General features: G+C 40.4%; 1 protein-coding gene across 1 annotated transcript; it reads left to right on the top strand.

The window, feature by feature from the left end:
• Positions 1–5,848: 5,848 nt before the first annotated feature.
• Positions 5,849–15,726, top strand: LOC306913286 (C4b-binding protein-like; the record flags this gene model as incomplete). The annotated part of the gene is made up of 6 exons (XM_079489877.1): positions 5,849–5,896; positions 11,242–11,424; positions 11,951–12,139; positions 13,510–13,683; positions 14,908–15,075; positions 15,719–15,726. Exons 2-6 carry the CDS (start codon positions 11,247–11,249, stop codon positions 15,724–15,726), a joined length of 717 nt encoding a protein of 238 aa, XP_079346003.1. The 5' UTR covers positions 5,849–5,896; positions 11,242–11,246.
• Between the last annotated feature and the right edge of the window lie 227 nt (positions 15,727–15,953).

The raw sequence follows: 15,953 nt of genomic DNA, 5'->3' as shown, positions 1-15,953 counted from the left end.
TCTAAGAATCAGTGGAATATCTATATAATGAAACTATGCGTATACACTATAGAGCGCTTGTCACGAATGAGTATGGACGAGGACCCAAATGCAGGCGACAGGAGGCAGAAGCAAACTTAGAAGTGTTTATTAAGTAAACAAAGGTGCTTCCATATACAGGGCAAAGATGGCAGCTAGGTCAAAAATAATAGGACTCAAATACACAAATACAGGACAGACTCCCTTGACAGGGAACTACGAACCAACAAGAACATTATGCAAACACAGGGCTTAAATAGACACAGGATAACAGGGCACAGGTGAAAACAAAATACAATCAACACTAGGATAGGCTGGGGGACTAACAGGACACAGGTGGAAACACTGGCAAAGAGATTTTATATAAAGAGGCGACACTCTCAATAAACCCCATATAGTAACAACCAGCGCCAGAGTGTCCTGCTGATTTTAATTTTGATGTTTTACTGCGTCCAAACATCAGGAACCTTGGCGTCAATTTTGACCAATCCATGCACTTTGACACTCATATAAAATCAGTTACTCTGACATGCTTTTTTCACCTCAGAAACATCGCCAAGCTTAGAGCAATCGTATCACACACGGAACTAGAACAAATTATCCATGCATTTGTTTCCTCACGGCTTGATTATTGCAACTCTCTTTTCACCTGCTTAAATAAAAAACACCATGGACCGCCTTCAACTGATCCAAAATGCTGCAGCCAGACTACTCACTAGGTCCAGCAAATTCTGCCACATCACTCCAATCCTGGCCTCCTTGCATTGGCTTCCGGTAGGGAGCGTTGTCCAGGGTGTTTTAGAGAAGGTAGAAGAGTCTAGGACGTGTGGAGCGTTGTCCAGGGTGTTTTAGAGAAGGTAGAAGAGTCTAGGACGTGTGGAGCGGTGTCCAGGGTGTTTTAGAGAAGGTAGAAGAGTCTAGGACGTGTGGAGCATTGTCCAGGGTGTTTTAGGGAAGGGAGAAGAGTCTAGGACGTGTGGAGCATTGTCCAGGGTGTTTTAGGGAAGGGAGAAGAGTCTAGGACGCGTGGAGCGTTGTCCAGAGTGTTTTAGAGAAGGGAGACGAGTCTAGGACGTGTGTTGTCCAGGGTGTTTTAGAGAAAGGGGATGCCTGAAAGGGTCAAAAAAAGTTATAACTATAATTCCCTTGTGGAATAGGAGTGAGTGTGTGTGCGATTTCAGGTGGATGGAGGTCTGAATATGACATGTGAAACCCCCTGAAAAAAATAAAAAATAATAATCATAACTATGTATGCTGTAATATTCCCAACACGGCAAGTAACCACTTTTCCTGATGCATTTTTATTTATTTAGCCTATTTCAAAGTTTTTCGGAAATGGTGCTCTTATTTGGATAAGCACAAAGCAAAGTTTTGTTTTGTTTGCTGAATGGATTGATTTCGGCAAATGATTACTGGAAGAAACCTTTACCGGAATACTCTGTTTAGTCAATCAAAAGTAAACATCAAAAATGTAACACACGCACATAAAGAGCACATAAATGAAATGAAATGAAAAAGAAAACCAACAACATTGAATTACGCAATACTTTGTGTCTGATTTGTTGTTTATTTGGTTAATTTAGATTAGTACAAATAAACTCCTAAGTGCAAAGTCCTAACTTTGCACTCTCTCAGCCAATCCCCTGCTGATTTCATCATGGTTCACGACCTCTGATGACCTTATCAGACCAGTAAGCGCATTACTGAATGACATGTCGTGTGCCAGATATAGCAGATTTACAAGCTCTCAGCACGCCACAATGCAATACGCCAAGAGCTTATAGATCTGCTACGTTTTGTACAACAGAGTCAAACTTAAGTCATATATATATAGCCACTGTGCGGTCACTACCCGCTACTATCCCTTCCTAGACAGGAAGGCCAGACGTAAATTATTGATTCATGTACAGCATCGCAGACAGCAGCAATGCATGTTATCATAACGCAAAGCCTCCTATTGATATGGATCCATATGCTGAATTCAGTGAGTTCAAGTATTCAAGGTAAGACCTCATTCTCATTCATAGATGACATTGAATTAGTAGAAGTATATATACAGTATCACTGATACACTACATAAATATGTATACTAGTGCTGCTACTATACTATACTATATACTATACTAGTGTGATGATTACTATAGCTGTTTTAGTATAAATAGTACTGCTACTATTATTATATTATATTATTGTGATATGGATTCCCCTGAGTCTAAAGTATAAAGATTGAATTGAATTGAAAACAATACAAATAACATAAAACTATAGCTGCTTTAGTATAAGGTGTATTAGCACATGTGTTCTTCAACCGGCAACATGCCTTTATTGCATATTTAGATTCCCCCCCTCCCTGTTCTTATTATGCTGATGTGGATACTACTGAAAACTTTGACATACTATTATTATTATTACAATTATTATATTATTATTCGTTTTTCTTTTTTTACCATTGTCGTTGTATCACAGTACTTTGTGGACTGCACAAAATTGCACTTAGCTTATTTTACTATGTACAGTATTACACTGTACAGTACATGTATGAGCAGATAGTGACAAATACAACCGTCCTCTTCCACTTTTTTATCAGTTTTTAATGTTTGTTTTGATCACTATTATTATTTTTTACAAAATTGTGTTAAATTGGTACACATGTTTTCTTTCCCTCTTTATTGTTCAGACTGTACACTTGCAGACTTTATAAGAAGTTCTGATTATGACTCCAATTATGACATAATTGGCCTGAAGGAGTCCTACCCTGCAGGAACACGGGTCAGAGTGGGGTGTAACGTCGGCACCTGGGGATATATCGACTTAATGTGTATGGACAATGGCTGGAACATCCAGGGCCCCAAATGTAAACGTAAGTTATACCGTGGTTTCCTTTACCATTCAGGAAAATATACCGGTAAAAGACTTGCTGTTTATCTGTTAATCATTGGATCTTTTTTTCTTTTCGTTTTTATCAGGTCATTATGAAAGCATGTTCAGTTTGACCCACCAGTTTTGGAGATATGGCTTATAGAATAAATGTCTTGCAGAAAACAGGCTTGAAAGGTTCACTTCTGTGGATTCTTAACGTTGATTGGCATGAAATTGACATGTGAATATGAAATAAAAGTAGCTATGCCTATAGCTACATATTTAAGCTTTTATTTCATCAATTTCAGCTAATATCTTTCAGACATGCTCTATGTATGTGAGTCTGCCTGTGCTATTAACTTATTTTGGATACAAATGTTTTTCTCCTCTGGTAAAAAGCTGGAGGCTGCACGATGGCAGTCGAATCTGGTCACAAATGTGTCAAATGTGTTAAATCTAGGGTCAGTTATGATAGGATATGTACATAATAATGTACATACTTGTATATTTATATTACTTATATTAATGCATATTCACAAGTCATCTTTTTGGAGTGAATATAGTGCCAATATTATTTTTGCTAAACACAATTCTTATATGCCTTGCAAAACTATACAAATCCTGTTTTACAAAGATCAACTACAGAATTACTATGATGAGTAAAACACAATTTGTATGTGCACAGTTTGAGATTTGTACAGTAGTTTGCAATTTGTGTAATGATTGTGTTTAGCAGTGCACAAAACACACAAGTTCCTTGTATTTTTCATGTGCCTTTTGCTTTTCAGTGATATCATGTGGTTACCCGGGTGATGCAGAATTTGCAGAATACACTTTTGTGAAGGGAGATGGCTTTGTCTTTGGGGCAGAAATTGAGTACAAATGTGAAACAGGGTAAAACTCATTTGCCTTATTTCTCACTATGCCTCTTTAAAAGGCCCATTTTCAATGTTATCTTCATAATGGCCGTTACTAATTCATAATACGATGTCACCTTTCATTCTACTGTCTCAGAGGTGGGCTGTGGTCAGTTCAGAAAAACCTGCCATTGTATCTATCTATAATCTATAAAAGTGTAAATGCACCAAGTCTGTCTGTACGTCTGTCTGTAATCCACGTAACTCGAGAACCTTTAGCCCCACTGACTGCAAATTCGACACACGCGTTCCACACCACCACAGGGGGTGCAGTGCCCGGTGTCGAGTTGTTCGGACCCACGGGTGTCCAGAACCGCCCCAAAAAGGTCTCTGCCGGGGCTCTGGACCAGGCCCCTGCCCAGCGTCCTATATATGGAGCTGGACTGTTCTGACCTCGGGGGGACACAGACATAATATCTGGGTGGGGCATGCATTTCCAACTTGCATCGTTCCAACGGGCACCGCTGAAGAGGTCCCACAGGCACCTCTCTAGTTACTATTAAAAATAATAATATTATTAATAAATATGATTAGTGGGATGAAAGCATAAGCGCCCCAACAAGAGGGCTGAGGCAAGCGAGCCATTCTTAATTGGGCTGTGCGCTCCAGAGGCAAAATCAAGGACACAAACAGCAAAGGGTGCTGTTTTTTTTCCTTTTTCTTTGCCGATGGGTTCCCAGATTGGTAATAATGACCAACCAAAAGAAGACAGTATTGAAAATGCGTGTTCTCCTTTAAGTTTCTCCATCTCTTTCAAATCATCGACGTTGTACTAAAAAAAGAATTGCATGGATATTGAAAACTGAGAGATGTGACTTGAATTTGATCATTTATTTGTGTTCATTTCAGTTATCAAATGGTCAGCAGATACTATACACGACGCTGTAATGAAAATGGGTGGGATGGTGTAGTCCCAGTATGTGAAGGTATGTATTATTCACCCGTAATTGCCCAGTTTGGGACACACACACACACACACTTTCTGCCTTTATTGAGTTACAGTGAAGACGGACAGAGAGAGAATTGGGGAGAGACATATGCAGCAAAGGTCGTCATGAACGGGACTCGAACACGCGACGCGCTGTCAGGCCTATATATGTGTCATGCGCCTGGACCACTTGGCCAGCGGGCGCCGCCATATTAATACAATTAACCATGACCTCATCTCCTACTGCATACATGGGCAACTGGCGGCCCGGGGGCCACATGCGGCCCCGTTTATACTCGTTTATTTGAGGAAAAACTAATCTTTAGGATATAATATTTCAAACTGACATTTGATAGTATTTTAAACAGACTTATAGCTTGTTACGTAGACAGCTCTAGAATTGCACTTTATGTAGTCATAGCACTTTATAGTACACATGTATAATATATTATATAGTATAGTATGTATAGTTTAAATAGATACTCCACTGTTACGTTCTTAGTTTACGCATGATTCATGATAACTACTTTTTATATATGTGATGTATGCCATGCTTTTGTTATTGCTTAATGTAAATCGCTCTGGATTAAGAGCGTCTGCTAGCCCAGGCGGTGGCGTAACCGTCTGGGCACCCGACTGGTAATCCAGTCGCAGTGTGCCGCGGGCTCGACTCCCGAGCCCGACACGGCCTTGTCTTCCCCCATCTCTCTCCCGTTTCCTGTCAGCCTACTGTCTGTCCCTTCAAAAACACCAATAAAAGGCGTAAGCCGCAAAAAAAAAAAAAAAAAAAAAAAAAGCGCGTCTGCTAAATGCCTAAATTGTAAATTGTAAATAGATAACTTTAGACCCCCCCACCCCCCTCCAGCATAATGACGACATACCCAAAATAGAGACGTCAGGCTTTGTGTTCAGATGTTCATTGGTGGGCCTATAATGCAAGTTGTTGTTTTTCTCTTGTCATGTCATTTTGTCTCTATATATCTAGCCATAGTTTGCCCCGTGCTAGATGTAGAAGACCATGTTCTAGTGATTGGACTGTCCGGTGAGGACGAGGCGTCTTACGGCTCGGTGGTCCGGTTCAGATGCGCGTCCCGCAATCTGATACTACAGGGACCGGAACAAATCTCCTGTGATAAGAATGGACATTGGAGTGGCGAAGCACCAAGATGCACTGGTACTAGTAGCCTGCAGTAAATGCTTATTTCCTTTCTTATAGTTTCTTCCCCAGGTGCAGTATAGTCCAGTAGCCAAAAAGTGAACCCGGACATGTTGAGTACACCAAGGTTTTATGTTAGAAATGTTTAGTATGGGTCCCCAGCATGTAGAAACTGCCGGATGCTAACTTGCATAATTATGTTGAGCAATTTTCATAATTGGCATAATATGTGACCATACCATTAACAACCTATAGAAGGCAAAATATTCAAAATTGCATCATGCTTTATCTAGCATGTGATGTGTCAAACTAGGGGGTTTTCATGATGCTGAATCCATTCCAAGCATTAGTTTTGCAAAAAAAACACTCATTGGGCTTAAAACGAGCCCACAATGTGCTGACATCATCAATTTGTGATGACGGCATTGGCCGCTTGAGTGTTTGTTTTTGCAAAACTAATGCTTGGAATGGATTCAGCATCATGAAAACCCCCTAGTTTGACACATCACATGCTACATAAAGCATGATGACATTTTGAATATTTTGCCTTCTATAGGTTGTAATTGGTATGGTCACATATTATGCCAATTATGAAAATTGCTCAACATATGCAAGTTAGCAACCGGCAGTTTCTACATGCTGGGGACCCATACTAAACATTTCTAACATAAAACCTTGGTGTACTCAACATGTCCGGATTCACAATGGGGCTCTATGGGCTGGCTGGGGCGACTGTGGCTCAGGAGGTAGAGCAGGTCGTCCAATGATCCATGGGTCGGCGGTTCGAATCCCGGCTCCTCCTGTCTACATGTCGAAGTGTCCTTGGGCAAGACACTGAACCCCAAATTGCTCCCGATGTGCTGGTTGGTACCTTGCATGGCTTCCGCCGCAATCGGTGTATGAATGTGTGTGTGAATGGGTGAATGTAATGCACAATCTATGTAAAGCGCCTTCTTTTAGCTGGGGACCCCCTGGAACTCCCTCAAGTACCCCTGGGGGTCCCCGGACCCCACTTTGGGAACCACTGCTCTGGTCTATAGCAATGATGATGTTGATCAGTAGCTATTTAAAAATATTTAAACAAACATCACTTATAGTCCGGGAGCCGTGGGGCTGAACGTGGTTTCGTCAGATAAAGTTTCTTTCTCAACTGATTCTTGTAGCTTGGGGTCACCTCTCACAAATTCAAAAGGGTGCCCAGTGATATCCCTTGGGCAAATTTAGTTATTAACCCCTTAATGCCTGAAATACTAACAAATCCCTGAAAATAAAGTTTTATGGTATTTCATGCGAATTACTTGGTCTAAATGCATCAAATTTGCTTTCTACATGCGTTTGTGGATGTGGATAGGCACAATGTAGTAGATTTATGATGAATGCATTATTAACTAGAACTGCACTCTGTCGAGTGCCTACTTGCTTGTTGCACACAAGTAGGCCCGGCCTACTAGTGCACAAGCAGAGCGTGCAAGTACTGTAGACCGCTACAAACGTTCAAATCTCAGCCTCTCTGTGAAAGAACGTTTGCAATATTGAATTATTAGGTTTAGCTATTTGCTACGTACCTTGCTTTTGGAGGAAGAAAAGTAGTATTTTGAAGTATGGTAATGATTACTTGTGCCTGTTATGGCAGTGGTGTCAGATTACATACATGTATACATAGGGGCATTACCTTTAGTCCACCCAACACTTTAATAACCTTCAATAACCATGAATTACACACTGGCATTGGTACATATATTCATCACGTCATATGCTCATATGTCTATATATGTATATGTCTATATGTATGTATATGTAATTTCTGAGTTGATTAGTGGTATAATGTGGTTACTCGGGTGGTCTGATGCGTATGTCCCTTTAATCCACCCGACACTGAAACATATCATTACGTCACCATCGTAAACCAATTATACCCTGGCATTGGTACATATCTTCATCACGTCATGGGCTTCGTAGCATGACGGAAAACATACCTGCACGGTCTGCTTCCGTATGTCCCGTGCCAGCATATGACGTCATATCATATGCTGCTAAGGGACATTGGTACATATCTTCATCACGTCATGGGACATACGCTTCGTAGCATGACGGAGAACATACCTGCACGGTCTGCTTCGTGCCAGCATATGACGTCATATCATGTACTGCTAAGGGACATACGCATCGTAGCACCTGACTGATAACATTACTTGCACGCTCTGCTTGCGCAAGTAATTAATGCATATTAACCCCTTCATGCCTCAAACCCCCAAATCCCATAAAATATATTGTTTAAATGCATCAAATTAGCTTTCTAGAGTGTTTATCCGCATGAATGTGGATATGTACAATATATTTGATTTCAGAATACGGCATTTTTAGATATTAACCCCGTCATGCTTAACACAGCAAAAGCCCATAAAATAGGCCTACAATAATTAATGCAAAAGCAACAAATTTGCATTCCAAAATAAATGCTTATTTGGAAGTGATCATGTCCACCACACCTCCTTTCCTATGAATTAACTCGATCACTTATTACTTTATTACACTTATTACTTTTATTACTTTATTACACTTATTACTGCAGGTCTTTAGGGCTCAGTGGCCTGATAGATCTGTCTTTTTCCATCCGAACTACTCTCGGTCTCATGCTGGTGTAAGATGCCCATCAACATTTTGCCACAAAGATGTTTAAAAGTGGGGGATCTATACATTCTCAATTAATCTGTTGGTGGTAGTGCAGCTGGTTTGAAGTACATGCATGACCTTTCCCATTCTTTTCTCCCAGACTAGTAGTCTAGTTTCCTCCATAGTTTCCTTAACGGAACAGGACCTGAAGGTCCAGAATGCACTTGCTGGAATGCCTATAGCACAAGATGAGTGTGGAAATCAGACCTGTTTGTAGCTACAGTGATTGGAGGAGATATATCATGATAGGACATGGTATTTCTAGCTGACCCCCGTCTCCCTGGCATCTCTGCTGACTGACCTGATATTGTAATCACAGTAGACCTATATCTCGAAGATTAGGTAGACATCACTGTCAGACAGGTATGTGGTTGACATCAGCTGGATGGTCCAAAGGTCTGATCCATCAATGACAGTGAAGAATCGATTTTCACTCATCTTCTAACACTGTGCTCATGCTTCTAATCTTTTTTTTTTTTTCTTGGACTTTGTCTTTCTACAACAAACAAAGTGCTGCCTCTTTTCCAATATGCATGTTCATATTTATACCTTGCTTATTCGATGATGCTGTTTATTATTACTGTTCATCGGTGTTGAGGACCCCCTCTAAAATGAGATGATGCATCTCAAGGGGCTTATCCTTTCAATAAAGGTATATACATTTGCATTCCATCCTCTGTGAACATGGCAGTTAAGACTGGTGCCAGCTCATAGGCAAGGCCATCCTCCACATGAACGTCACAGTCACTAGACAGGAGTACGATGACCATTGAATAGATAAAATTTAGGTCATACACTTTGGAGTGTATCATTTGAATTGGATTTGGCTGTTGTTGCCACCATCTTCAACCTGAAAAGAAATATGCTACAGTTTCACTAATACAGATGGTAGAAAGCAGATTTGATACATTTGACTTGATTGTGCATACAATCTCATTCTCAAAAGATATATTTTATGGCATGTTGGGGTTTTCAGGCATGAAGGGGTTAATAATATGCATTAATAAATAATGCATTAATCATAAATGTTATACATTAATTGCATATCCACATTCATAAACACTGTAGAAATCAAAGTTGATGCATTTAGACCAAGTATTTTGCATGAAATACCATAAAACTCTATTTTGGGTGGATTCTTTTGTGTTTCGGGCATTAAGGGGCTAATAACAAAAAATGCCCAAGGGATATCACTGGGCACCCTCTTGAATTATTAAGAGGTGACCCCATGCTACAAGAATCAGTTGACAAAAAAACTTTATCTGACGAAACCACGTTCAGCCAAAAATCACCCTTCGGTTCCCGGACTATTAATAGTCTAGTAAAAATGGTGCATTTATATACCCTTATGGGTCTGTACCGTCTGTAACTCTGAGAGTGTATACAAATGAAACCAAATGGACGCTAACAGGTCCGTTCCATTTGTACACTCTCGGAGTTAAATTAACAGTGATTTTACAATATAAATTGGGGGTCCCAGAGATAGAAATGTCAATAAACATGGGGGTCCGTAGACGAATGCATGTCAAACTGGGGGTCCTTGAAATTAAACGGGTTGAGAATCACTGCTAGAGCTGTAAAAATCTTATTTTATCGGGGTCCCTGGCATATCTCTTCAAATGGGGGTCCGCGGGCTAATTAGTGTAAATTTGGGGGTCCTTGACATGAAAAGGTTTGGGAACCACTGGACTAGAGCAGGGGTTCTCAACGTTTTTGGCCGGGGACCCCCGGAAATGCTTTGGCAACGTCTCGGGACCCCCGCCCCGCCCCCTCCCGACCCCCAATATAAATTGACTGCTACAATAACCTTAAACCATTTTGGGCGGGAACCCCTTTTGGTGTTTTAAGCATTGTTATAATTTAGCTATTTAAAAATAGCAGATCTACAAGCTCATAGCGCGCCACCGAGTGGCGCGCTACGAGCTTGTAGGTCTGCTATTTTTGAAAAATCGTGAAAAAAAAAATATATATATATATATATATATATTTTTTGAAAATAATTTGGGGACCCCCTAAAATAATTTGGCGACCCCCCGAGGGGTCGCGACCCACGGGTTGAGAACCCCTGGACTAGAGCAGGGGTTCTCAACGTTTTTGGCTGCATGTGGACCCCCGGAAATGCTTTGTCCATGTCTCGCGACCCCCGTCACGAGACATGGACAAAGCATTTCCGGGGGTCCCCAGCCCCTCCCCACCCCCAATACAAACTACATTTAGTTTTTAATTATTGTTGTTTAAAAAAAACATTCCCAAAAAAGCAACAGATTTCGTGAATATAAGGCTAAATGCAATGAGATTTTTCAGTAATTTCATGAAGAAATCATAAAATTTCATAAAATTAGAAAACGAAATGTTTAAGAAGTAGTGAAAATAGCCGATCTACAGGCTCACAACGCGGCGCGAGGCAACGCCTTGTGGGCTTGTAGATCTGCTATCTTCACTAGTTTGGGTCCCGGACTAAATCTAGAGGTGATTTAGTCGACTAAAATCGTATGATACTTAGTCGACTAAAACTAGACAAACACTAAAACGTTCCAGGTAACCAAAATGTGACTCAAACTAAATGAAAACTATTCAAAAGACTATGACTAAAACACTGTTGAGAACACTGCGTGTGCGTGTGCGTGTGTGTGTGTGTGTGTGTGTGTGTGTGTGTGTGCGTGCGTGTGTGTGTTTGTATGCTTCAACAGAGGTCATGTGTACAAAACCCCAGATTGAAAATGGAACAGTGCTTGGCGAAATCTCAGAGTACAAGAAAGATGAAACCCTGAGCTTTGCGTGTGACAGGAAGTTCAAACCGACTCAACATTTACCTCCACGGTGCACAAAAGTAGGTTACCGAGGGGGCTGGGTACCGACGCCAGCATGTGACCGTGAGTATCTTTTATTTTAGAATTTGTGAAATATGTTTTCATTCATGCCTTGTTGAATTGATAGCCATTTGAAACCGATAGTGTCACACATTTTTTGCCGAGCATTTAGATAGAAAAAATAGATAATAATAGATACAAAAGTTTGCAGTGATGTTAAAAAGGTGCCAAATCATTTATACAAATTTTACCAAACTTAGATCGTTCCCAAACCAGACAGGTCCAGTTTAGTAGTTTATACAAATTTCCCAAGATTCCTTTTTATTATTTTTTTTATAGCCAAAGCATAAAATGGATGGAAGATGGATGTAACTTAACTTCATGCTATATTAACTAATTTAGCTGGGGACCCCCTGGAACTCCCCCAAGGAGCCCTTAGGGTCCCCAGATCCCACTTTGAGAACCCAAAGGTTAAATTATGGTTAAAGCATATACCGGTATTATGTTGATCTCACAGTCTCATTTATCCCATTTTGGTGTTTTAAACATTATGTTACACATTTTTATTTCCCCCCCCCAAACAATTCAGCTGTGAGATGTCTACTACGGACACCGGACCAAGGAACCCGATATGAACCCGACACGAGTGTATTCACACCTGATGACACCGTCACAGTGAAATGTGACAGAGGCTTCTATATTGGTAGCCATAGCACCGACACTAGAGTCATTACCTGCAAACAAGATGGAAAATGGGATTTTGTACCAGCATGTCACGGTACAGATCAGCTTTTTATGTACAAATACGTGTTTATAAACTTTTTCCTTAAAGGACAACTTTAGTTTTTTTTTCCAACCAATGTTCATGTTTTAGAATTTTTACAAAAATCATTATTTACTATAGTCCAGACCCTAGGAAATTACATCTGGACACAAAAGAGTGGCGTCAAATTTTGTAAATAAAAATAATAATAATAATAATACATATTAGTCACTTGCTCCAAGCTCCAATGCCCCCAAAAACAAATCACAAAAAACACTAAAACGAAAGAAAGCAACAAAATAAAAAAATAAAAAAATAAATACAAATAAATAATACACATCCACATCCACATCCTCGAGGCAAATCTTTCCGGTGATAAAATGGCCACCAACGTAATCAAAAAAGTCAACCAAAGAACAAGATTCCTATACAGGATCTCCTCACTGGTCAACAAAAACACCTTGAAGACCCTAACAGGAGCCCTTGTACAAGGTTTCTTCGACTATGCATGCACCTCTTGGTACCACAGCACCTCTAAGGCCCTTAAAACTAGGCTCCAGACTAACCCTAACCCAAAACAAACTGGTCAGGCTACTACTTGGCCTCACTCCCCGAACCCACCTCCCCCCCACTTTGATAGGCTGGAATGGCTTAGGGTTGACGACAGAGTACAGCATCTTGCAATGGGTCTGGTCCACAAGATTCGCTACACCACCAAGATACCCATGTACCTGTCTAGATACTTCCTTAATGTTAACGAAGTCCACACCCACAACACCAGAGGGAGTTCAACAAACCATGTGCAACCCAGATTCGGCACAAACAAGGGACTAAATTAATTTCGCTCCTATGCCACCAAAATGTGGAACGCCCTACCAACAGTCATTAAGACATGCAAATCCCTAATTGACAGGCACCTACGGACGGCTGCAATTCGAAACTGGCCCCCGCAAAATCTGAATCCCCCACCCACCCCTTTTTCCCCTCACTGTATATGTTTCTGTTCCCTTTTTACCTCTATGATAATTTCCTGTTTTGACTATATAGTTGTGTATATTCGTACGTCTCTAATTGTTTTGATGAATTGAAAATGGTGGGCCCTATTGTAAACAAGTGTAATGCTTTATAGTCTCGTCCACTCACAGTTAACAGTTGTTGTATTGAGACTTGAAATGTACTGTAATTCTGCAAACTGTCAATAAATCAATCAATCAATCAATCAATCAATCAATCAATCAATCAACATATTTTACTTTCTCTAATAACAACCTAAAACATGAACCTTGGTTGAAAAAAAACCTAAAGTTGTCCTTTAATAAAAACATCAAATCAATCAATCAATTGAATAATTCAGACTAACATTCACGATCGTGTTCCTTGTCTAGAAATAAAATGTGACAACCCACGCCGGGAAGCTCATGTGTACAGTACCCGTGGACAAAAGTGGAAGCTGGATGACATTGTGACATATACATGTGGCGAAGGCTACAAAGCTACGGACGGCAGCAGCACTGCCACTTGTACAAGGGATGGCTGGACACCGAAGCCCCTGTGTGAAGGTACAGCTATAACTCAGTTAGCCTAACTGCACTGTAATCTTTTCCACTGCAAGAACCAAGTGAACCATGTTATGCCGTGACACACATTTCTTGTATTAGAACATGTAGCAAACAATTCCTGATCTAAAGGCTCTACAGTAAATGTGAGCGTGAAGATCAGCGATTTTCATCATGTATAGAGAGTATGCACATGCATGATTTTCCCATCAGGACACGCCCCCCTCATCTAGACTGAGTGGCAAAACATTGAGCAGCATGGAGTGTTGGAGTTTGGAAGCGCTCGTTGGAAATCACTCAACCGTCCTGCGTACCACCTGTTTCTAAATGTCACATAATGCAGGAGGCAGCAAAATGTTTTGTTATTGAAAACAAGCACTTCCAAACTCTGAAACTTTTCTTGACAGAAAGTAGCTCATAACGTTTCTATGGTGGATTTTTATGAACAAAAACTTTGCAGATAGAAAGAGGATAATTCAAGCTTTTCGTACAGCTGCAATGTTGGTGAGTTTAACATTGTTTAATGCAATCAGACAGGACTTTTCTGTTTGGATGAATGGGCTGTCATGGCCAGAAAGTAGTTTTTTGCCACTAAGTGGGCGTTCCCGCATAACTTCCAGGTACGATGATGTCACGCGCATACCCTCTATAGAGTAGACCATAGAGCTTACATCAGGGGTGGGAAACTTTGACGATGGAGAGGGCCACTATATTCACACTCACTCCAGAGGGCCACATTGCATATTACTGTCGTAGCAAAAATAGCCGATCTACAAGCTCAAAACGCGCCGCAGAGCTATTTTTTGCTATATTTGAATTGAAAACCTGAATATTCTTTTGCTATTTTTGAATTGGAATCCTGAAAAGTAACCTTCTTATTGAATTTCAAATGCATTTAGTTATAGTTATGTTAATTTTATGAACTGTTAACATAACTACATTGGACACAAAAAGACAATAACATTTTAATATTAGTCATTAAGTACTAGTAATTTAATGCTAGTCATGAAGTAATCAAAGCGGGTTTGGAATTGTAACAGCTGAAATCAATACTATATCAGTATTCTGATATTAACATGCGGGCCGCATTAAGTGAAGGTGGGGGCCGCATGTGGCCCCCGGGCCGCCAGTTGCCCACCCCTGGAGTAGACCATAGAGCTTACATGGTTAAGAAAGTGCCAGTGCCCAGAGCTTTTCTCAATACGTTTTGTGTTTGTTTTTTAGCAGCGGTTACGTGTAAGAAACCAAATATCACAAATTCAACAATAATTGAACCAAAGATGGAATACAGAGTCACCGAGGAGGTCAGCTATCGCTGCGACGGCCATCAAGACATTCACAAGGCGACCTGTAAGAGTGATGGGTCATGGAGTGGGTTTCTGGACTGTACTGCAGGTAAGGGCTTATATGTCATATACAACACTGCTGGGGTTGACCTATAATATTGTATCCATAACCCGTTTTGGGCGGGATCACCCCTTTTGGTGTTTTATGTTATACTTTAGCTATTGAAAAATAGCAGATCTACAAGCTCATAGCGTGCCACCGAGTGGCGCGCTACCAGCTTGTATGTCTGCTATTTTTGAAAAAATGAAGATGTGGTGCAAATCCTGACAGAAAACTGTCACGATTTAGAAGACATTTTATAAATTTCGACGGCAGGCCTAAATGGGTTATATTGCAACCAACTGACAGATCACACATTTTGATTTCACCCCCCAAACAATTCAGCTGTGAGATGTCTACTACGGACACCGGACCAAGGAACCCGATATGAACCCGACACGAGTGTATTCACACCTGATGACACCGTCACAGTGAAATGTGACAGAGGCTTCTATATTGGTAGCCATAGCACCGACACTAGAGTCATTACCTGCAAACAAGATGGAAAATGGGATTTTGTACCAGCATGTCACGGTACAGATCAGCTTTTGATGACTATGTACAAATACGTGTTTATAAACCTTTTCCTTAAAGGACAACTTTAGTTTTTTTTCCCAACCAATGTTCATGTTTTTGATTGTTCATGTTTTAGAATTTTGACAACATTTTGAAGGCAATTTCTTCATTATTTACTATAGTCCAGACCCGAGGAAATTACATCTGGACACAAAAGAGTGGCGTCAAATTTTGTAAATAAAAAATAATAATACATATTAGTCACTTGCTCCAAGCTCCAATGCCCCCAAAAACAAAAACACGAAAACCACTAAAACGAAAGAAAGCAAAAAAAAAATAAAAAAAATAAAAAAAAATACACATCCACATCC

The sequence above is a fragment of the Electrona antarctica genome (genome assembly GCF_951216825.1).
Source record: "Electrona antarctica genome assembly, chromosome: 20".
Classification (NCBI taxonomy): Eukaryota; Metazoa; Chordata; class Actinopteri; order Myctophiformes; family Myctophidae; genus Electrona; species Electrona antarctica.
The sequence above is the reverse complement of the archived record's forward strand: the minus strand, read 5'-3'. Positions and strand labels throughout refer to the sequence as shown.